The sequence below is a fragment of the Panulirus ornatus genome, chromosome 41, assembly GCF_036320965.1.
Source record: "Panulirus ornatus isolate Po-2019 chromosome 41, ASM3632096v1, whole genome shotgun sequence".
Lineage (NCBI taxonomy): Eukaryota > Metazoa > Arthropoda > Malacostraca > Decapoda > Palinuridae > Panulirus > Panulirus ornatus.
In genome coordinates, this window is record NC_092264.1 from 14,003,407 (window position 1) to 14,026,112 (window position 22,706).

Here is a 22,706-nt window from a genome sequence, read left to right on the forward strand (position 1 = left end):
ACTCTTACTTCTTAGCCACCTTCCACAACATTCAGGGAATATGTAGGAAGTATTTTTTCTCCCCAGTCCTTAGGAATTCTTAAAATAATGGGAGTATGTAATTGAAATTTGTGAAAAGCAAATTATAAAATCAATGATCATGGTGTACTACCTATGGATATCTAGGTCTCATATGATTTAAAACACATGAAAAAATATAATCACATGAGTGAAGAGTTTTGAATTTGTCATCACAGCACAAGTGCTAATGTGACACAAAATTTTCTAGTTGATTGTCAAGGGTAGTGGCTTCAGGGGAAAGGATGCTGTGGCTATGTACACTGTCTGACCAATTTGTGACACCGTACTGTCTTTAGTTATGGATAGATTTTAATTCTGTGATGGTGTGTGCACTACTCAAAATGTTCCAGTGTTGTAATTTAATAGCAGTATTTTGCACCACTCATCATGTTGCAAGATGCAGGACTTTCTGATTTGGATTATGACGTATTAATGGATATTCAGTGGACATGCAAATACACTCACGTGTGCTGTCATTTTTTCTTTCAGTCATTCATTTTAAATGGGGTGAATCAAGTGCACACAGTCTTTCAGTTTATTCAAGCACATGCTCATATGTTCAAGCATGAAACATTGTTTAACCTCACAGCTTATTTGATTAATGTATTAGGAATATGCTGAAAAGCAAATGTCAGAATAGGTATAGAGAATGCCTTTCATTCATTTGGTATGTTTGGAATATGTTATTCATGTAGATCTGATTATACTTGGAAGCCCCTGACTTACAAATACCCATAAGAATAAGGAGGCTCAGAAAAATGCTCTTTGATTCCTAGATTGACAAGCAAATAATCACTCATACATACAAACTGCTGACTTATTTTTTTCTTAATATGATGTTTTATTAGATATTTTTCAGAATATAATGTGGATTCCATTATGACTTTGATTCAATTTTATGAATTATCACAAAAATCTATATTTTCTGACTTATGAACAAATCATCTTACAAACAGGACCCAGGAACATAACCCATTAATCAGTTTGGGACTCCAAGTAGTTTCCATAAATTTCCTGTATAATTCTGGTAATTTTCATAGTTTTGATTACTTCAGGTCTCATTTGATGTTGCATGGTCAGCAAAAGGGATTGATGGCCGATATTATGATTACAAGTCAATTGCCAACTACAGTGATCTTATTTTCATCATGGCGTACGATGAGCAGAGTCAAATATTTGAAAAACCATGCACTGCCAGGTAAGTGGGATACATTTAGTGCACCTCTAAATCTGGGATATTTATACAAATGTTATTACCAACCGTTCATTTCTCTTTCTCATCTGTGATTTGCATATATCTATTCTGAATATCAGCTTGAATCCCATTCTCATATACATGGGATGAATTGATTATGTACTGCCTTTCATTCCCTTTACATACGTCATCATTCATATATATTTATTTATTTATTTGTTATTCTTTGTCGCTGTCTCAGGCATTAGCGAGGTAGCGCAAGGAAACAGGTGAAAGAATGGCCCAACCCACCCACATACACATGTATATACATGCACATCCACACACGCACATATACATACCTATACATTTCAGCATATACATATATATACATACACAGACATGTACATATATACACATGTACATAATTCACACTTGCTGCCTTTATTAATTCCTGTTGCCACCCCGCCACGTATGAAACGACAACCCCCTCCCCCCGCATGTGTGTGAGGTAGCGCTAGGAGAAGACAACAAAGGCCACATTCGTTCATACTCAGTCTCTAGCTGTCATGTATGATGCACCGAAACCACAGCTCCCTTTCCACATCCAGGCCCCACAAAACTTTCCATGGTTTACCCCAGATGCTTCACTTGCCTTGGTTCCATCCATTGACAGCACGTCGACCCCAGTATACCACATCGTTCCAGTTCACTCTATTCCTTGCACACTTTTCACCCTCCTGCATGTTCAGGCCCTGATAGCTCAAGATCTTTTTCACTCTATCCTTCCACCTCCAATTTGGTCTCCCACAACTCCTTGTTCCCTCCACCTCTGACACATATATCCTCTTTGTCAATCTTTCCTCATTCATTCTCTCCATTTGACCAATCCATTTCAAAACACCCTCTTCTGCTCTCAACCTCACTCTTTCAATTACCACACATCTCTCTTACCCTTTCATTACTTACTTGATCAAACCACCTCACACCACATATTGTCCTCAAACATCTCATTTCCAGCACATCCACCCTCCTCTGCACAACTCTATCTGTAGCCCACACCTCGCATCCATATAACATTGTCGGAACCACTATTCCTTCGAACATACGCTTTTTTGCTTTCCAAGATAACGTTCTTGCCTTCCACTTATTTTTCAACACTCCCAGAACTTTCGCCCCCTCCCCTACCCTATGACTCACTTCCACTTTCATGGTTCCATCTGCTACCAAATCCACTCCCAGATATCTAAAACACTTCACTTCCTCCAGTTTTTCTCCATTCAAACATACCTTCCAATTGACTTGTCCCTCAACCCTACTTTACCTAATATCCTTGCTCCTATTGACATTTACTCTCAGCTTTCTTCTTTAACACACTTTACCAAACTCAGTCACCAGCTTCTGCAGTTTCTCACCCGAATCAGCCACCAGCGCTGTATCATCAGCGAATAACAACTGACTCACTTCCCAAGCTCTCTCGTCCACAATAGACTGCATACCTACCCCTCTCTCCAAAACTCTTGCATTTACCTCCCTAACAACCCTATCCATAAACAAATTAAACAACCATGGAGACATCACGCACCCCTGCCGCAAACCGACATTCACTGAGAACCAATCACTTTCCTCTCTTCCTACTCATACACATGCCTTACACCCTTGATAAAAACTTTTCACTGCTTCTAACAACTTGCCTCCCACACCATATATTCTTAATACCTTCCACAGAGCATCTCTATCAACTCTATCATATGCCTTCTTCAGATCCATAAGTGCTACATACAAATCCTTTTGCTTTTCTAAGTATTTCTCACATGCATTCTTCAAAGCAAACACCTGATCCACACATCCTCTACCACTTCTGAAACCACACTGGTCTTCCCCAATCTGATGCTCTGTACATGCCTTCATCCTCTCAATCAATACCCTCCCATATAATTTCCCAGGAATACTCAACAAACTTATACCTCTGTAATTTGAGCACTAACCTTTATCCCCTTTGCCTTTGTATAATGGCACTATGCAAGCATTCTGCCAATCCTCAGGCACCTCACCATGATTCATTTATTTATTTATTTATTTTGCGTTATCGTTGTCTCCCGCGTTAGCGAGGAAGCGCAAGGAAACAGACGAAAGAATGGCCCAACCCACCCACATACACATGTATATACATACACGTCCACACACGCAAATATACATACCTATACATCTCAACATATACATATATATACACACACATAATTCATACTGTCCTCCTTTATTCATTCCCATTGCCACCCTGCCCCATTCGTTCACACTCAGTCTCTAGCTGCCACGTAATAATGCACCGAAACCACAGCTCCCCTTCCACATCCAGGCCCCACAGAACTTTCCATGGTTTACCCCAGACGCTTCACATGCCCTGATTCAATCCATTGACAGCACGTCGACCCCGGTATACCACATCGTTCCAATTCACTCTATTCCTTGCACGCCTTTCACCCTCCTGCATGTTCAGGCCCCTATCACACAAAATTTTTTTCACTCCATCTTTCCACCTCCAATTTGGTCTCCCACTTCTCCTCGTTCCCTCCACCCCTAACACATATATCCTCTTGGTCAATCTTTCCTCACTCATTCTCTCCATGTGACCAAACCATTTCAAAACACCCTCTTCTGCTCTCTCAACCACACTCTTTTTATTACCACACATCTCTCTTACCCCATCATTACTTACTCGATCAAACCACCTCACACCACATATTGTCCTCAAACATCTTATTTCCAGCACATCCACCTTCCTTCGCACAACTCTATCCATAGCCCACGCCTCGCAACCATACAACATTGTTGGAACCACTATTCCTTCAAACATACCCATTTTTGCTTTCCGAGATAATGTTCTCGACTTCCACACATTCTTCAAGGCTCCCAGAATTTTCGCCCTTTCCCCCACCCTATGATTTACTTCTGCTTCCATGGTTCCATCCGCTGCCAAATCCACTCCCAGATATCTAAAACACTTCACTTCCTCCAGTTTTTCTCCATTCCAACTTACCTCCCAATTGACTTGACCCTCAACCCTACTGTACCTAATAACCTTGTTCTTATTCACATTTACTCTTAACTTTCTTCTTTCACATACTTTACCAAACTCAGTCACCAGCTTCTGCAGTTTCTCACATGAATCAGCCACCAGCGCTGTATCATCAGCGAACAACAATTGACTCACTTCCCAAGCTCTCTCATCCACAACAGACTGCATACTTGCCCCTCTTTCCAAAACTCTTGCATTCACCTCCCTAACAACCCCATCCATAAACAAATTAAACAACCATGGAGACATCACACACCCCTGCCGCAAACCTACATTCACTGAGAACCAATCACTTTCATCTCTTCCTACACGTACATATGCCTTACATCCTCGATAAAAACTTTTCACTGCTTCTAACAACTTGCCTCCCACACCATATACTCTTAATACCTTCCACAGAGCATCTCTGTCAACTCTATCATATGCCTTCTCCAGATCCATAAATGCTACATACAGATCCATTTGCTTTTCTAAGTATTTCTCACATACATTCTTCAAAGAAATCACCTGATCCACACGTCCTCTACCACTTCTGAAACCACACTGCTCTTCCCTCAATGTGAGTCATACATACATTAAATAACCTTACCAACCAGTCAACAACACAGTCACCCCTTTTTTTAATAAATTCCGCTCCAATACCATAAATATACATCCACACACGCACATATACATACCTGTACATCTCAACTTATACATATATATACACACACAGACATATACATATATACACATGTACATAATTCATACTGTCTGCCTTTATTCATTCCCATCGCCACCCTGCCAGTCACTGACAAAAGTCCACATCGGGGCCAGGCCTTGATTGAAATATAGAGAGAATTATGAAACAGGAAAAGAAAGGACAAGGGAAAGTATTTGCAAATTTTTGAGAAAGTTAGAAACTGTCTTATGCAATGCGCTAGCTAGGTCATAGTTATGGAAAGACCTGAGAGGGTAGAGAGTTCCAGAGTCAACATGCAAGGAAAAAAGCAGGTATCAAAATGACCCACCCTTGAATTGCTGATGGTCACACAATAATCATGTGGTGCAGCAGCTTGCCAAATATTATGTGGCCTAGTTAGTGGTGTGGGCACACAACCAGCCAGCTTTCAGAAGCTAGAATAAAATTAATACCTATAGAAGAGGCAGAGTGAACCAATATTGCGGGATACAGCAAGGGGGGGTCAAGTTTGGAAGTTAGCCTGGGACAGTTTATAAGGTGGGTTACTTTCAACTCAACTCTGTCAATTAAGGATGCAGAGCTAGAACCACCCTAAATGTGAGAGCAGTACTCCATACAAGGACGAATCAGTCCCTTGTATGAATGGAGCAACTGTTCAGAAGAGAAGTTTAGACATCTAAACAGGACACCCAGTTTCTTAGAGGCAGACTTAGCTATTCCTGTAATGTGGGTTTTCCAGGAAAGAGTGGATATTACAGTAATGCTATTTATGTTCATTGAGTCAAGAGGTAGAATTACAGAACCGTCAGGGAGAGACGAGAGTTGTGAGGAGTTTTTGATAAAGAGATGAGTAGAAATTGGGTCTTGAAGGCATTAAACTTAGCAAGATTTTGTCTACCTCACTGAGTTAGCCTGTCCAAGTCTTAGTTTATTGAGGAGGCTATGTCAAAATGAGATGAAGATCAAGTGAGAGAAGAGGGAGCAGAATTGAAGGATGTGGATGAATGCTGTGTTGAGATGTCAGCGTATGAGTGCATTGGTTTATTTGTGGAGAGGAAATCATTGGAAAGAGGAGAGAAAGTATAGGGGACAGGACAGAACCTTGAGGGACACTGCTGTTGGTGGAGAAAAGGGGGAAAGCTGATCCATCAACAACCACAGAGACAGATCAACCAGAGAGGAAGCTAAATATGAAGGTGCAGAGTGAGGGAGGGAATGTAGTCACACTCCTTAAGCACATCCATATTTACATATTCACTTTGTTTGCTATGGTTATTTATCAAGTGAGATTAATATTTTCATCACCTTTTTACCCCTCTACTCAAATTACCTCTGTTGTATCATCTTGTTGCTTCGTTAGTAAAATCTGTTCACCTTAACAGTTCACTTGCTGTAACTATCCACTCCTTTTGCATCCCACCTCTTTTCCTCGAAGCTAAAATCATACTACATCTGATCTTGTATGAATCTATCATCTGCTATATGTCTTAAATGACAATACCATGTGAACAAGTTTTTGTCTACAATATAATCTCAGCCAGTCAGATCTTGGGAATTACCCTGAAATATGAGTTTAGCAGAGCTTGGAGATAACTGAAGCCACCTGGCTTACCACTTGAACTTATCTTTGTGTACCTGTATGAATTGATATGCTCACTTTTTTTCTGGCTTCAGTCACAACCAGAAGACTTAACTGATCTTAACTGAACTATAAAGAGGTTAATGAAAAGGAGAAAGAAGAGACAGGTAAAAGTATTCACAAATTTTGGACGAAGTGAAAAACCTGTCTTTTAAAATGTTCCTGAATATAGTGATTGGGAAAGACATGTGAGGGGTAGAATGTTCCAAATCTTCGAGATGAAGAGAAAGAAAGAGATATCAAAACTGCCCACCCTTTGGTTGTCATGTGAAATTCTGCATATAGAGCCCTTGTTGAACTGCCTGAAGTGTGTTTTGGACTTAATTTGTATTATGAATTCAATAGATTGTAGATATTTCTTTTTTTGATTTTCATTCCCTTTTTTATTTTCAGGCTGGCAAATTATTTTGAAGAGCAGCTGTTGTTAGGATTGGACTATTGTGTAGATGGCATAAACGTGATCCTAATATGGTGGCATATGTGCGTGTATGAAGTGTTAAAACAAAGGTTATGAAATCTGAAACACTTTTCTCCCTGTGGCAGTGTTCCATTGTTCCTGTGTTTCTCTGGAAAATTTGGGTTAGGACCCTTTAACGATTGCAATTCCCTAACTAGGTAGTTACAGCTTCTTTATTTTGGGACAGCCTATGGCTAGTCAGAGACCACTACAGATATTATAGCACTGATCCAGTCATCCGTGACTGCCTGGCATCAAAGAATTTGCAAATCACAGGCACCAATCCACAATTGGTCACTTTTTTTTTTTTTTCCTTAAGGGAGAGGAAGGCAGTGCAAGGCAAAGAATCTTGGAAAAATTGCTGATAGGACACTGGCTCACAGAGAGAAAGTTACAAATTTATCCTCCATTTCTCTCCTTTTCAATCTGTCCCATGAGCATGAAGGAGAAGGGTTTAAAGAAAAGTCTTTCAAATGAGGACTAAACCAAAAGATGGAATTATGTATCTACAATGGTGAATTTCTCTCCTCTTGTCTGTCCTATGAGCATGAAGGAGAAGGGTTTAAAGAAAAATCTTTTAAATGAGGACTAAACCCAAAGATGGAAATATATATCTTCAATCGTGAATTTCTCTCCTCTTCAGTCTGTCCCATGAGCATGAAGAAGGGTTTAAAGAACAATCTTTCAAATAGGGACTAAACCCAAAGATGGAAATAGATATCTACAATGGTGAATTTGGGGGTCACACTGGAATCTGTCCTTCCAGAAGGAGGAATACCCAAAGTCATATCAATTAGATCCGCGAAGTCTGATATAAGGTACTGTCTTATGAAGATGCTAGACAAGTGCCACTGACCCTTCATTGTTGAGTTTTATCACCAAAAGGCTTCTGAGGAAGGCTAAGGCAGAGGCCAGCTTCCTCACATATTAATGAGTTCCTTAGTCCATGCCAAGACATTTCCTGCCAAAAAGGGTTTCAAGGTCGCAAGGTGCACAAATATTGCTTTCTACATATAGTTTCAGAAGTTCAGCATTACTAAAACTCAAAACCTGATTAGTTTGAGAAGAAATTTTCCTCAAAGATTTACTGGGGTAAGGATAACCCGATTCCTGTAATTCTGATCTAAGGACAGAGCATCTGTTGCAACTGTTCTTAGTCGAAAATTGGAGATACATATGCTGGTAGTACTGTACTGGCTCTTGTGGTCAAGATCCACCTGGGTTGCAATTTCTAAGGAAAGACTCTTATTGAAAGAATCTTTTGCCTATAGATTTTTTGTGTGAGGATATGTTTGGGAACTATTTTGAATACTGTGTTGGTGATTTTTTTCTGCTAGTATTGTATGGCAGGAGGTTTGTGGTTAGTTGAAGTCTTCTATGAAGTGATGTGTGAATTCGGTATGGTGTCTGATTGTGAAATGTTGTCTGGTTGTGGAATGTTTGGCTCTAAAGCCATATTGTGTAGGTGAGTAGAATATTTTACTTGATTCTATTGTACATAAATTTTTCATATTGTTTGGATGATGAAGACAGAAGTGATATAGGGCAGTAAGAGAAGGGGAAGATAGATGGTTTGGAAGCTTTTAGGATTAGTAGCAAGTGGAAAGTTAACAAGTTTCCAGATGGTAAGAATTTTGTTTTGTAGCCAGGATTAGGCTTTAGGATTGGTAATATGCTGGCAAGTTTCCAGATGTTAGCGATTTTGTTGTGTAGCCAACAGTAGTTGTAGATATTTGGAAGTGCATGTATTACAATGGGACCAAAGTGTGTGAAGTGAAAGTTTGATATGTCGTGAGGACCTGTTGCAGCAGAGTTTTTTAAGGTTTTAACTGCATTGCTTGTGTCAGTAGGAGTGGAGGGTGGGTGAGCAGTTGTTTCAGGGTGGATTTTTTTGCTAGTTTTTCTGAATTTTATATTGTTAATTTGTAGCTGATTTTTAAGTGGTGTCTTATGTGTGTTTTTTTTGGGAGATGATGTCATTGGATTGGATTACGAGTGCTTCATGTGTAGGGACTGTTGGTACAGGTATGGATCTGCAACATGTGCCAAACTTAGTTGCTTTGGATTTTGTGGTTCAGTGTGTTCATTCGTCTTATTCCATTCATCCACTGTTGGTACAGGTATGGATCTGCAACATGTGCCAAACTTGGTTGCTTTGGATTTTGTGGTTCAATTTGTTCATTTGTCTTATTCCATTCATCCACCACTCACACAATAAAAGTACTTCCTTACATTTTTTCTTTCTTTTAATTTTCTTGCTTAAATTTCGTATGATGTCCTCTTGTTGCTTTATCCTTACATCTCTTGAAGAATGTTCTGTTAGAAGTAACGCATTACTAGATATCAGAAAAGGTTTCAGTTAAAAGGAACTTTTACCATACAAAAATCTAAGGGGGAGAAGGATCGATTTGGTTCCAATAACTTCCATTTGAGAACAGATGATTGTGTTAACTGCCCTTACATTTGATATTGGAGAAGGAATGGTAAAATGAATAAGATGAAACACATTGCTTTCGGTGGCTCAGATATCACCTGAAGTGCACTTCAAATGAGAGGAAGCTCCATTGTAAGTAGTGATAATATTATCCCTGGGGATAGGGGATTAAGAATACTTCCCACGTATTCCCTGCGTGTCGTAGAAGGCGACTAAAAGGGGAGGGAGCGGGGGGCTGGAAATCCTCCCCTCTCGGTTTTTTTTTTTTTTTTTTTTTTTTTCCCAAAAGAAGGAACAGAGGGGGCCAGGTGAGGATATTCCAAAAAAAGGCCCAGTCCTCTGTTCTTAACGCTACCTTGCTAACGCGGGAAATGGCGAATAGTTTAAAAGAAAGAAAGAAGAAAGTAATAATATAACAGAAAAATAGAACATGATGTGGTTCAGCAGGTGTCAACATTACCACAGTCCTTATAGTTACAACCATCAGGTGAGTGAGTTTGACAACCTTAATCCACTTCTGGGATCAAGGCAAATTACATGCTGCAAACAGGCAAGTAAGTCCGGTCCTTTGAATCAAATAAAAAGATAGTTGTACTGGAAAATATCCCAGATAACTAGAATCTACAATAAGTTATATGTATGTATGGGTAAAGTATTATTAAAGCTATAAGATAAATGAAAAGGCAGAAAGGAATACTGATCATTATAGAAGCTGACTGTGCAGCAGGAACCAGACCCATTCAGACATGCATTTTGCTCTCAACACCATTGAGCTGCTCACCAGTGAAGGTGCATTACACTTGACAACTTGGGGATGGATATGAGATAATGCAACCTTTCTTTGTCTGCCCCTTGCACTACTTTGCTGATTTAGGAAATGGCTATCAAGTGTGAAGCAAAAAAATAATGGTGAATTTTGCAGTCATGGTAACTGTTTCTTCTCATGGTTTATGGCACACTAACAACCAATAGGCAGGAATTTAAAGGAGAATGACAATGATATTATTTCATTTTATGGTGTTGTTATGAATTCCAGTTGCATGACTAGCAGGTTGAATAAACATTCATCATCTCTGCTTGCTTCTGAATACCTATTAATGTTTCACTCTCGTCAGAAAATCCCTTTAAAAATTGCATGTAAATCCCGTATTTCCATTTTGATAGCAGCTGAAGATGCTCTGCCCCAGCCAATAAATGTTGAAATAACAGTATTAGAATTGTGAATTTTGACACCTTGCTCACCTCATGTTCATGTAAGTAGAATACAGGAGTTTAGATACTTTATTGTATAAAGTTTCAAGGCTGTCAAAAAGAAAAACAGTTGTTTGGCTTTGGGTATTGGGTATTTCTCACTCTTCAAGTAAAATATCTTGACTCATTATTTGGGTTTATTATATGATAGATATTTTCTAATTATAGAGCAAACTCTGACATCTTCATGACTGCGCATGGTGTCAATACATACCTTGATCTTGGGATTCCTGCAAAGAAGATGATCCTGGGTGTACCTTGGTATGGTTACAACTATCCATGTATTTCCATTGATAAGGTAATTACTTAGTTGTTCATTACATTTGTTTTTTTAATCATGTGTTCTCTTTTTAATCTCATATTACCATGAAAATATATTATTTTCTTAAAATGGGTCTTATTCCTCTGATATATTATCTTTTTTATTTCATATTCACTATTTTACACAATGATAAGGTGAAGTAGTACCAGGAACAGACCCATTCTCTGCCTGTCATGTGTAATTCACTAAAACCACAGCCCCCTATCCACAACCAGTCCTCATAAACCTTTCCATGGCTTCCTTTGGCTTCTTCAAATGCCCTGGTTCAGTCCATTGACAGCATGTGCCCCCACTTTACCATATTGCTCATTTGCTTTATCCTGTACACACCTTTCATCCTCCTGCTTGTTCAGGACCCAGGATCTTAACATCTGATTAACTCCATTCCTCCATCTCCAGTTATATAAAGCACTTTACTTCCTTCAAGTTTTCCATTCAAACTCCCATCCCAACTTACATGTCCTTTTGCACAGCTAAGCATTATAATCTTACTTTTGTTCAAATTTACTTACAATTATCTCCTTTCACACACTCTCCAAAACTCAGAAACCAACTCGTGTAGTTTCTTAATCGAATCTACCACCAGTGCCGTGTCATCAACAAACAAGTGTCGACTAACCTCTTAGTCCTCCTACCCCAACAGACGGCATACCTGCCCCTCTATCCATAACCCTTTCATTTACCTCCCTCAATAAATTATATGGCTATGGTGACATCATACACCCCTTCAACAGAGGCACTTTCATCTGGAATCACTTGCCCTTCTGTTTACCTACTCTGTCAAGATAAAAGCTCATCACTGCTCCTAATAGCTTTCCTCCCACACCATTATATGTAATTAACACCTTCTACAAAAAAAATTCTGTGAACTCTTTATCATATGCTTTCTCCATATCCTTAATTGCGATGTACATATCCTTCAGTTTCTATAGTTTTTTCTCATACACACTCCTCAAAGCAAATGCCTGATCTACACATCCTATACCTCATCTGAAACCTTCCTGTTTCTCCCCAGTCTATTGCTATGCTCATACCACCTCCTTCTCAGTCACCACTCTTCCATACAACTTAACAGGTACACTCAAAATCTTATGCCATTGTATTTTAAAGACACGCCTTTGTCCCCCATGCCTTAATATAGTAGCATTATACAGGCATTTTGCCAATCCTTAGGCACCTCATTTTGATCCATATAGACTTAGGAAATCCAAATTTACCAATCTGACTCAGTCAGTTCCTTTCTTGAGAAATTCAACTGCAGTACCATCCACTTCATCCACCTTGCCTCATTTCATCTTATGCAAGACTTTGATCTCCTTTCTTTCCACTAAATTACTTGCTATGACTTGTCATACTCCCCAAATCTGAATACCCTACACCTGCCACCCTATAATCTGACACATTCAACAGACTTTCACTGTACTCACTCCATCTCCTCTTCACTTCACCATTGCTTGTTACCACTTCCCCATTCCTCCCCTTCATTGATGTTCCCATTTGTTTGTTCTTTTCTTCCCCCTTGCACAAATAACACCCTTCTAAAACAGTTTACATTCTCCCTAAAGTTTTTTGATACACACTTACAACATCTCTCATTTCCCCTCTTTTTCAGCCCTTACACCTTTCTTTTGATCTCTTGCCTCTTTCTCCTGTACCTCTCCCAGTCACTCACCTTCTTTCCTTGTAAGCATCACCTTTACACCTCTCATTTTTCTTTCACAGGCAGTTCTGTTTTGTCATTGCACTACTCACTACCTTTCTCTCCTGCCCACCTCCCATCTTCTGCATGCCTTATACCTCACTTGCACATGCCAGCACTGCTTTTCTAAATACCTCCCATTCCTCTCCTACTTCCCCACTTTGTTTATTCTAACCTTTAGCTGTTTCACATTGTACCTCTCGGTATCTCTTCACATATTCCTCTTTTTCCAAGCTTACTTTACTTTCACCACCCTCTTTTCACTCACATCAGTCCTGTTTTCCAAAAGTCTCCAACAAATCTTCACCCTTGCCTTCACCAAGTAATGATCAGACGTCCCACCACCTGCCCCTCTCAGTACATTCACATCCAAGAATCTGTCTTTTGCACACCCATCAATTAGTGTGTAATCCTAAAATGCCTACTTCAGTAATGATACCTGCTCCATTTATACTTTTGTATGTCACTCTTTTTGAACCAAGTATTCCTTTTCACCAGTCCTCTGTCAGCATACAACTCCACAAGTTGCTCATCATTTCCATTTTCATCACTTGGATACCTCATACTACCCAGTTATACCCTTATCTGTCACTGTGTTTGATGATAAGGTAGCAGATGTAGTTTGTTTGGTTCAAGGAGGTGCATGACGTGAGAGAGTCATAGAAGGTGGTCTGGTTAAAAGGGAAGAGGTAGTAAAAGCCATGTGTAAGATAAAATGTGGCAAGGAGAATGGAGTGGGTGGTATTGTAGTTGAGTTTTTTAAGAAAGGGAGTGGATATGTTGGTGTTTGGTTAATTAGAATATCAAATGTATGTATGGATCATGGTGAGGCACCTGAGGACTGGCAGAATACATGTATGGTGCCATTTTATAAAGTTGTATTTTTTAAACTACAGAGGTGTAAGTTTGTTCATTGTACCTGGTGATTTGCATGGAAGAGTGGTGATTGAGAGAATGACGGCATGAACAAAGCATCAGAATGGGGAGAAACAATGTGGTTTCAGGACCAGGTATTTGCTTTAAAGAATGTGTGTGAAGAATACTTAGAAAAACAGATGGACTTGTATGTAGCATTTATGAATCTGGAGAAAGCATATGATAGGGTTGATAGAAATGGTTTGTGGAAGGTATTAAGGGTATATGGTGTGGGATGAAGGTACAAGAAGTAGAGAAGTTTTTATCAAGGATGAAAGGATGTACAAGTAGGAAGAGAGGAGACTGAGTGGCTCTAAGTAAATGTTGATCTGTGGAGTGGTTTATGATGTCAACATGGCTGTTTAATGTGTTTATGGATGGGAAGGTTAAGGAGGTAAATGCAAGAATCTTGGAGAGGATAAAGGGAAGTAAATACAAGAGTCCGAGAGAGGGGATGAGAGGACCTGGGAAGTATCATTTGTTGTTTCTGATGTTACAGCACTGGTGGCAGATTTGAGTGAGAAACCATATAAGTTGTTGACTGTATTTGGAAGAGTGTGTGAATGGAGGAAGTTGAGAGCGAATGTGAATAAAAGCAAGGTTATTAGGTTTGGCAGGGTTGAGGGACAGGTTAGCTAGGTTGTGAATTTGAATGGAAAATTAGATAATGTAAAGTGTTTTAAATATCTAGAAGTGGACATGGCAGTGAATGGAAACGTGAAAGTGAGTCATAGGTAGGATAAAGATTCCAGGAGCACTGAAGAATTTGTGTAAGAGTGGTTGGTATTTGGAGGGCAATAATGGGCATGTTTGAAGTTATAGTGGCCCCAACAATATCATATGGATGTTATGCATGGGCTATAGATGTGTGGAGAAGGATGGATGTGTTGAAAAGTAAATGTTTGAGGACAGTATATAGTGTGAGGCAGTTTGATCAGATTAATAAAAGGGTGAGAGAGAGATGTGGTAAAAAAGAAAGTGTGATTGAGAGAGCTGAAGAGTATGTACTGAAATAGTTTGGATATATGGAGAGAATGTGTGAAGAAAATTTAACAAAGAGGATATATGTGTCAGAAGTGGAGGGAACAAGAAGAGGTGGACCAAATTGGAGATGGAAGGAAGAAGTGAAAAAGACTTTGAGTGATAAGTGCCTTAACATACAGGAGGGTGAAATTTGTTCATGGGATAGATTGAGTTGGGATTATGTGGTATACAGGGTTTGATGTTCTCTTAGTGGACTGAACCAGGGCATGTGAAGTGGCCAGGGTGTACCATGGAAAGGTCTTTGGGGCCTGGTTGTGGATAGAGAACTGTGGCTTTGTTACATTACATGTGGTAGCTAAAGAATGGATTTGAGCAAAGGCAGCCTTTCTTTGTCTGTTCTTGGAACAACCTCACTAGTAAAGGAAACATCAATAAAGTATGAACTAAATTTATTTAGAACTCAAGGACCCTTCTTATAGGGCATATGCAGCTTCAAGACTACATTCCGAACAGGGGTAGGGAAATGATGGATTCTTTTAGGGAGAGAAGTTTCATTTCGAATGTGTACTTCTTTCCATCCGATGAAGGTGATAAGCTTCACCAAATATGACCTTTACTAAATCATACTGTTAAATCATATGAAACAACTGTTGTATTAATTGTTAGGATCCTAACCTAATACCATCAGTTTCAGAGTTTAGAAGTCAGTTTGCATGTTTTCAGTAAATCTTTTATCCATCTACTTTTCATATGTTCTTTTATCCACTAGAGTTGTTTTATTTCCTCAGAATGGCACATGCTTTATCGAAGAAGTGCCATTTAGAGGAGCCAACTGTAGTGATGCTGCAGGGAGAGAGTATCCCTTTAGTTATATGATGAAAACTCGTCACCAGTACAATGCAACTTATCACTGGGATAAAAACGCCCTGTCTCCATGGTATAACTTCAAGGTAAGCTGCCTATTTCCCATTACCATTACTTCATTCTCACTCTGATATCATACCTTCACTCTCTGTTTCATGGGATGGATCACGTATACATAGCCTTTGCAACACCACTTACAGACATCCTCAACTCATGTCCTGTGTGTCAAAATGAAAGTTGAGCTTGCAAAAGTGCTTCTTACTTTACACTTTGCATACTGGAAGACTTGTCATATTTGAGACCAATTTCTCCATGTTTATCACTTCCATACACAAAATCATCCACTGATTCTGATCCCTAGTCTGTCTACCTATCTATCTACATTTCTGATGCCTGTTCCCTTCAGGAACTCCATCAATGGGGTTGCCACAGCAAAATAGTCTCCATGAATAGTCAAATCTAGTGCTGCTTCTTAGCCTTTAGCACATCTTCCTTAAAAGGCCACCAGCAGAGGACCAGTCTATTGCAGGTGTTTGCAGAGGCTTCTACCTAATGTTCGTACTGACTACTACTTAATGTTCCTTCCACTACTTCTACTTAATGTTTCAACCTAATAGTACTACCTAAATGTTCCAACCTACTGCCTCTATCTATTGCTCCTACCACTTTGCCCAAAGGCAGGGCTAACACATAGCACTCACCACAGGAAATTTCTAGAGTTACGAAGAATGAGCTGTCCTAGTTAAGTGTTGTCAAGAGCTGTGTGTGAGAGGGAGAGATATATTATATGTTTGTGAACGGAATGCCTGCACTTCACATGTAGGTGAGGCAGAAAGAAAAGACAGCTATTTGGGCTAGAGGAGCGTAACTTGACAACTAATAAAGTGCTGGGTCACTATGCAGCTATCGCTAACCCTTCTGATACCCAAGCGGGTAGTACTGGTAATATACCTTCCTGGTCATTGGCTGCCTACCCTAGTCATTTGTCTAATATGAAATATTCCAAGGCCTAAGCAGTTCAACTGCATTCCTTTGTTCATGTTCATGACATTTGTGTGACTTTCCTTATAGTTCCTTCTACTTTATTATGTTCATCATCTTGACCAACTGTCACCTGTCATATATTCTCCATTACCATAACATCCTAAAAGACTTCCATATATGTGCCTTTCTGTGACTTCTTTAGACCACATAACCTATTCATGTCTACATTCTTCATTCTATCTTTTGTCTTAATTCCATCACTGCTTCACAAATTACCCGTCTCTACTGCTTTTATTTTTGTTCTGTCCTAACCTACATAAACTTTAAGGGTTTAGAGTTATATATCACCATTGAGTGAAGTATTCCTTCATACAAGCTATTAGTACCTCATTCCTTACAGAAGGGCTTATATTTCAGTTATCAGTATAACAATCATCCATGAGAATTATTATATTCTCTGGGTCTTTAGAATTTTACTAAGAAAATATATGTCTCATCCTTATATACACTTAACAGTCTCTGGCATCTCCTTTACACTCTACACAGTCCCCAAAATAACATCCAACTCTCTTCTGGCAGCCAGCAATCTTGCACACCCTTGCATTGATTCAAACAGTGTCACATAATGAGATTATGCCTAGCATTGAACATTTTCATACTGTCATCTACAAAGCTTCTTGCACACAAAACTTAAATGTTTTTTTTTTACTAGAGCTTTCAGTTCACTTCCACTCTTTTCCCCTGCATGAATCCCTTTCAACTTCAGTTTTCTCAGTGCCACCCTTCATAAACTTTACTCTTAAACATTAAAACCTATCCACAGATTCCAGTTCCTCACAATGCAAACTGATCTTACTCTCTTATCTCCCTTCTCTTTCAAAACCTAACATCTTACTCTTATTCACATTCTCTCAGTATCCCCCTATTCCATACCTTATCGAACCAGCTCATCATTCTATCCAACTTTTTCTCTGTAGTAGCAAACAACTTAGTATCATTTGCATACAATGAATGCAACAGCTTCCATTCAGTTTTCCATGATCCAGTATCATACCACTGTCACAACTTGTTTTATTCTGATGCAGTGCCTCCTCCATAAACATTAGATAACCATGGTAACAGCACACCCCTGATGCATTCACATATTTACTTTATATCATTCACTCATCCACCACTTATATATGCACTGCTTCCTCCATAAAAGCTGTTTAACTGCATTCAAAAGTCCACCATGCACACCATATAGAGTCATAGCTTTCTAAAGTGTTTTCTAAGTCACTTTATTGTATGTCTTTTCTCATGCACGTTTTTTCTCAAAAACCTTTGTCTGTATATAGCATACTTTAAACTGCTACATTAGGCACCACAAAAGCAGTCTCCAAAAACTATTGTCAGTATATATATACTGTACCTCAGGAAACTTATTGTTTAGTTTCTTATCCCCTACCAGAGGAGGTAGGGAAATATTAACATTTTCATCCTTTATATTCATATGAGTGTTCATCACCATTGAATCAGTTCAGTAAAGCTTAAATTTAAATCTTAGATGTTATCATGAAAATGGCAATCACTCTTGATGAGGTTATGGGTTTGTAAAAATATGACCATTGATACATACACATTGTCATTCATGATGATGATACTTTAGTTAGTGTAGTAGCAAAAGATATATTTCTTCAAACTACATTAGGAGTTAATTGTTAACCAGCTGCCATGAAAGATATTGGATAGAATGTCAGGGAACAGGGGTCTGGTGTATGATGACTCTGAAACAGAATTTTTTTTTTGACACTTGCAGTGATCTTGCAGCTTTTGCAGCATTGTGATCTACTTATTTCTTCACATTTGGGTAATTAAGTAAGCTTATTACATGCTTGAATATGAGGAGGAGGAAATATTTATAAAGTAACAAGTCTACTCCAGGGGAATGGAAGTCTCTGATCAATTATTTGGGTGAGTGGTTGTAGGTGAAGACAGTCTACAACAGCATTATTTGATGTCAAAATGGCTTTTTTTTTTACTCTGTTTCTAGATGGGGTCGTGAGGGAGGTAGATGTAAGGGTCATGGAGAGAGGGACAAGTATGTAATCTGCTGGGGGTGCGGGTGTCTGGAAGATGAGGCATTTGTTTGTTGATGACAAAATGCTGGTGGCAGATGCAAGTGGAAAACTGCACAAGTTGGCTGAGTGTGGGAGTGTCAAAAAAATAATGAGTGTAAATGTGAATAAGAGGAAGGGTATTAGAGTTAGTAGTACAAAGAGACAGGTTAGTAGGGGTGTGAGTTTCAATGGAGAAAACTTTGAGGAAGTGTTTCAGTGGAGAAAACTTTGAGGAAGTATTTCGGTATAGAAAACTTTGAGGAAGTGAAGTTTCTTAGATACCTGGGAGTGGACATGGCATTGATTGGAACCAAGGGAGATGAGATTTGAGCACATGGACATGGCATTGATTGGAACCAAGGGAGATGAGATTTGAGCATATTGAGGAATGTGTGGAAAGAGATGCAGTATCTGGGTGGCTGAAGGTGGGTATGTTTGAAGGTAAAGTAGTCCCGAGAGTGTTGTATGGATGCAAGGCATGGGCTTTATATGGGAATGTATAGAAGAGGGTAAATGTGTTAGAAATGAAACGTTTGAGGACAATTTGTGGTGTGGTGAGGGTTGATCTGGTAAGAATTGACAGGATGATAAAGAGGTGTGCTTGAAAGAGCTGAAGAGGATGTAATGAAATAGTTTGGCTATGTGGAAAGAGTGAATGAGAAGAGGTTGACAAAGAGGATATATGTGTCAGAAAGAAATGACTACTGATACTAATGGCCTGTAAAATGACTTTTTTTTTTTTGTACATTTTTTATTGTTTGTTGGTAACAAGTGTGTACAGTTTCTTTTGTATGAATATAGTAATGAATATATCTTAGTACTGAACGTTTACATGTTTGGGAAGGGGTTGGTATTAAGAATCCCCTTCCCAAACATGGATGAACAAAAGACGACATTGTTGTGGGCATGAGTGAAAATGTCAGAGACATTGGCATCTGTAATGTTGGTTATAACTGTCACCATTAACTCTATTTACAGTCATATTATACAGGTTGGATCAAATACATTCAGTTATACAAGTTATATGAGTAATTCCTCATGACCAGTGTTTCTGGCCCCACTTCCTCAGGCTGGCAAAGGGCAGGAACACTTAACTCCCAGGGCCATACTTGTTATCTTGCTACCCATTGTAACTAATGTATAGGAAAGCCTTAGTCATATTACAAAGAAATGGTGGCCTTCAAACTACTGTGAAAGTTGGCTCTTGTGGTAATCCCTGGAGAATATTGCAAAAAAAATTGAAAGATGCATTCAGTTTGAGTCATAAGTGAGGGAACTATTTGGCTGTATTTATCACCTCATGGAATTTGCTGTACCTTTTAATGGAACTGTTATGGAGGTTAGTCACAAAGAGTGCTTCTATGTCTGCTGCCATTTTGGTTAGCTAGGGTGTGACACTTTCTCACTCTTGTGAGGTTGTACTCTAAGGTCTTATGATGCTGTTGATTTGATTTTTAAGTGGGGTAAAGAAAAGAGGAAATGCTGTGGTTGTGACTCACTTTCCTCAAAACTGTTTCTGAGCTATGGTAATTATTCATCCAGGGTACCAACAAGGTTCAAATACTGATCTCTAAAGGTACCGTCAACTACATTATCTTATATTACACTTAGATATGAAGTTTTTTTCTTTGAGTTCTAATCACTTTGTAAGAGACCTCTTCCAGTACTTTTACCATGTATGAAATGTATTTGCCAGTAGTCCCTATTTTCAGTTGTTTCTTTTCTTGAAATCAGTATTTGACCAAAGAGCCACCTAAATGTACTTACATGAGCAGTCACCTTTATGGCTGGAGTGGGTTTAACTGTTGATTAGCCATTGTAAATAGTCTTATAGTTAGGGGATTCTGATCAAGTTTTATTTTATTTCTTTTTCAAACTGAGATGGCAGAGGGAAATGAATGCCTTGATTGTTTGATGAGAAGACAGCAACTTGGGCAGTTGGCTTCTATCTTGTTGGATGTCTGTAGTGCCTTACTGTACGCCAGGCAATAAGAATTTGTCATTACTGTGTTTTACAAGTAGAGAGTTTTACTCTTAAATTACTTACTTCATCTCAGATTTGTATATATATATATATATATCATGTTTTAAATTCTCATGTACATACACATATTTGCAAACCAGTTTATGCCAGGTACCTGTTTACCAACTATCCCTAGAGGGAGGATGAGCAGCTGGGTTGGCTGTGAGCTGTCTGCCCTCTCCACGATTCAGACCTGAGCTCATTAAATTGGCAGGTTTCATCGTTAACCACTGCACTGCAGAGGCTGGTATAGATGTGAATTATGTCAGAGTACAGAAAGAGTTATTTTTTGCTTTGCATCCATTATTTGATACAAAATTTCTCATATGGTATTTTTTTTCTCTCTGTAGGATAGTCAGGGTCAGCAGCGTCAAATGCGTTATGATGATGAACGAAGTCTTGTTTACAAGTACATGTTGGCTCAAATGACTGGAATGCGTGGGGTTGGCATGTGGACAGCCAATTTTCTTGATTATTCAGAAACAGGTGAAGCTGCTGTTCAACGAAGTTGATGTGGAGCTTGTTACCATGAGTTGTTATAATGAACATGTTGATTTAAGCTCGTTTGGAGTTGTATGCTCACAAGGTGCTTTCATTCCCTTTGAATGTAAGAAAAATTGCCTCATGTTTTTAATTCAAAAATGAGGATTTTTGTAATTTTGTGATTGTAAAACTGATGGCATGGAGAAAACCAATTTTTATAACATTATGATAAATTTTCTGAGGCCCTGTTTCCCCAGAAATTGATACGGAGCCTGTCACCATTATTGTTGCTGATATGATGAAAGGAATGGTTGATAGCTCATGTTCTGTCCTGAATCTGCCAATAAAGCCCGTATTTACCCCTCATGCTAATGTTGAATTTCATATATTTGCAAACAAAGGAAGTCCTGGTGTTTTTGATGAGGTAGGGTGATAACTTCACAAGCAACATGGAGCAAGATTAGGGTTAGAGACTACATGATAATCTAGGGCAGTAACATATTATCATACTTGCAAAGGACCATGTTAAATACTGAAGAGCCTTTTATGTTTTTTGATATAACAATACGTTTTTCTTTATTCTTGTTTAATGTTTGCTACTTTTGGGAGGGTATGTCAGGAACATATAAAACATTGTCATATTTGCATACATACACTCCCTTTTTTCTCTCTCTTGTCCCACTTCCAAACAATGTGCTAACACCCTCCTAACATTCTGTGCAGTCATTACCCACAGATCTTTAACACCACTAAACAAAATCAATGAATCACTGCAGATACACTCCAAAAACAGGCACCAGCCCAAACCCCAACCCAGTAATCATACCAGCTGGCATACTTGAGGCAATCAAACCATTCAAAAGCTCCTTAGATCTAGGTGAAATAATAACATTTACCTTTGGTTGTCCTATTCCTTACATGAATATTTAGCCACCCTAGGCCCCATAACAGAATACTATACATTGGAAACTAGCAGACATACTACTAGTCTAGAAACGTGGCAGGCTATCAAATCTTCCTTTCTGTTAAGCAATTCTCCTATCCACTCTCTCTGAAGTCCTCATAAGGTCGACCCTTTACACTTTAGTGCTAGGTGAATACAATAAAGTATTGCAAATTACAATTTAGACAAAGAAATAAGATCTTAAAATTTTGTTTCCTATTATAAAATGAAAGAAATACTTGTAAAAGTAAAGGATACATACAAACAAGCGAGCATACATACCCTATCTGGCTATGGTATACCACTGGAGTTATGGCATAAATCCACTGGTGGGGGATGATGCGGGAAGGAGTTACAACAGGAGGCTTATTCTCAAGATGCAAATTCAATGAATGACATCAATATTTATGGTTACTATTTACACATATACATTTACATGTATTTACACCAGAATTACTTCCGGAGAGTAACAGTCTCTAAAGATATGCAATTATAGGGAATAAGGCAACACTTAGCAGCCATACAAATGTCAAAATATTGACAAAGGGAGTTTCAAAATGCAGTATACCAGGTATTCTGTCCACAAAAATACAATCTCTTCTTGTCATGCATAACAT

The 22,706-nt window shown here is 38.8% G+C and overlaps 1 protein-coding gene across 2 annotated transcripts in view; it reads left to right on the forward strand.

Moving 5' to 3' along the window:
* The window catches only part of LOC139761686 (di-N-acetylchitobiase-like), a 45,497-nt gene extending 23,987 nt beyond the window's left edge, over positions 1 to 21,510 (forward strand). For both annotated transcript variants that reach the window (XM_071686021.1, XM_071686020.1), the window contains exons 5-8: positions 1,116 to 1,258; positions 10,942 to 11,071; positions 15,482 to 15,643; positions 21,014 to 21,510. In XM_071686021.1, the coding sequence (XP_071542122.1) occupies positions 1,116 to 1,258; positions 10,942 to 11,071; positions 15,482 to 15,643; positions 21,014 to 21,175 (597 nt within the window). In that variant the 3' untranslated portion in view covers positions 21,176 to 21,510. The remainder of the gene's footprint in view (positions 1 to 1,115; positions 1,259 to 10,941; positions 11,072 to 15,481; positions 15,644 to 21,013) is intronic.
* Positions 21,511 to 22,706: the final 1,196 nt, after the last annotated feature.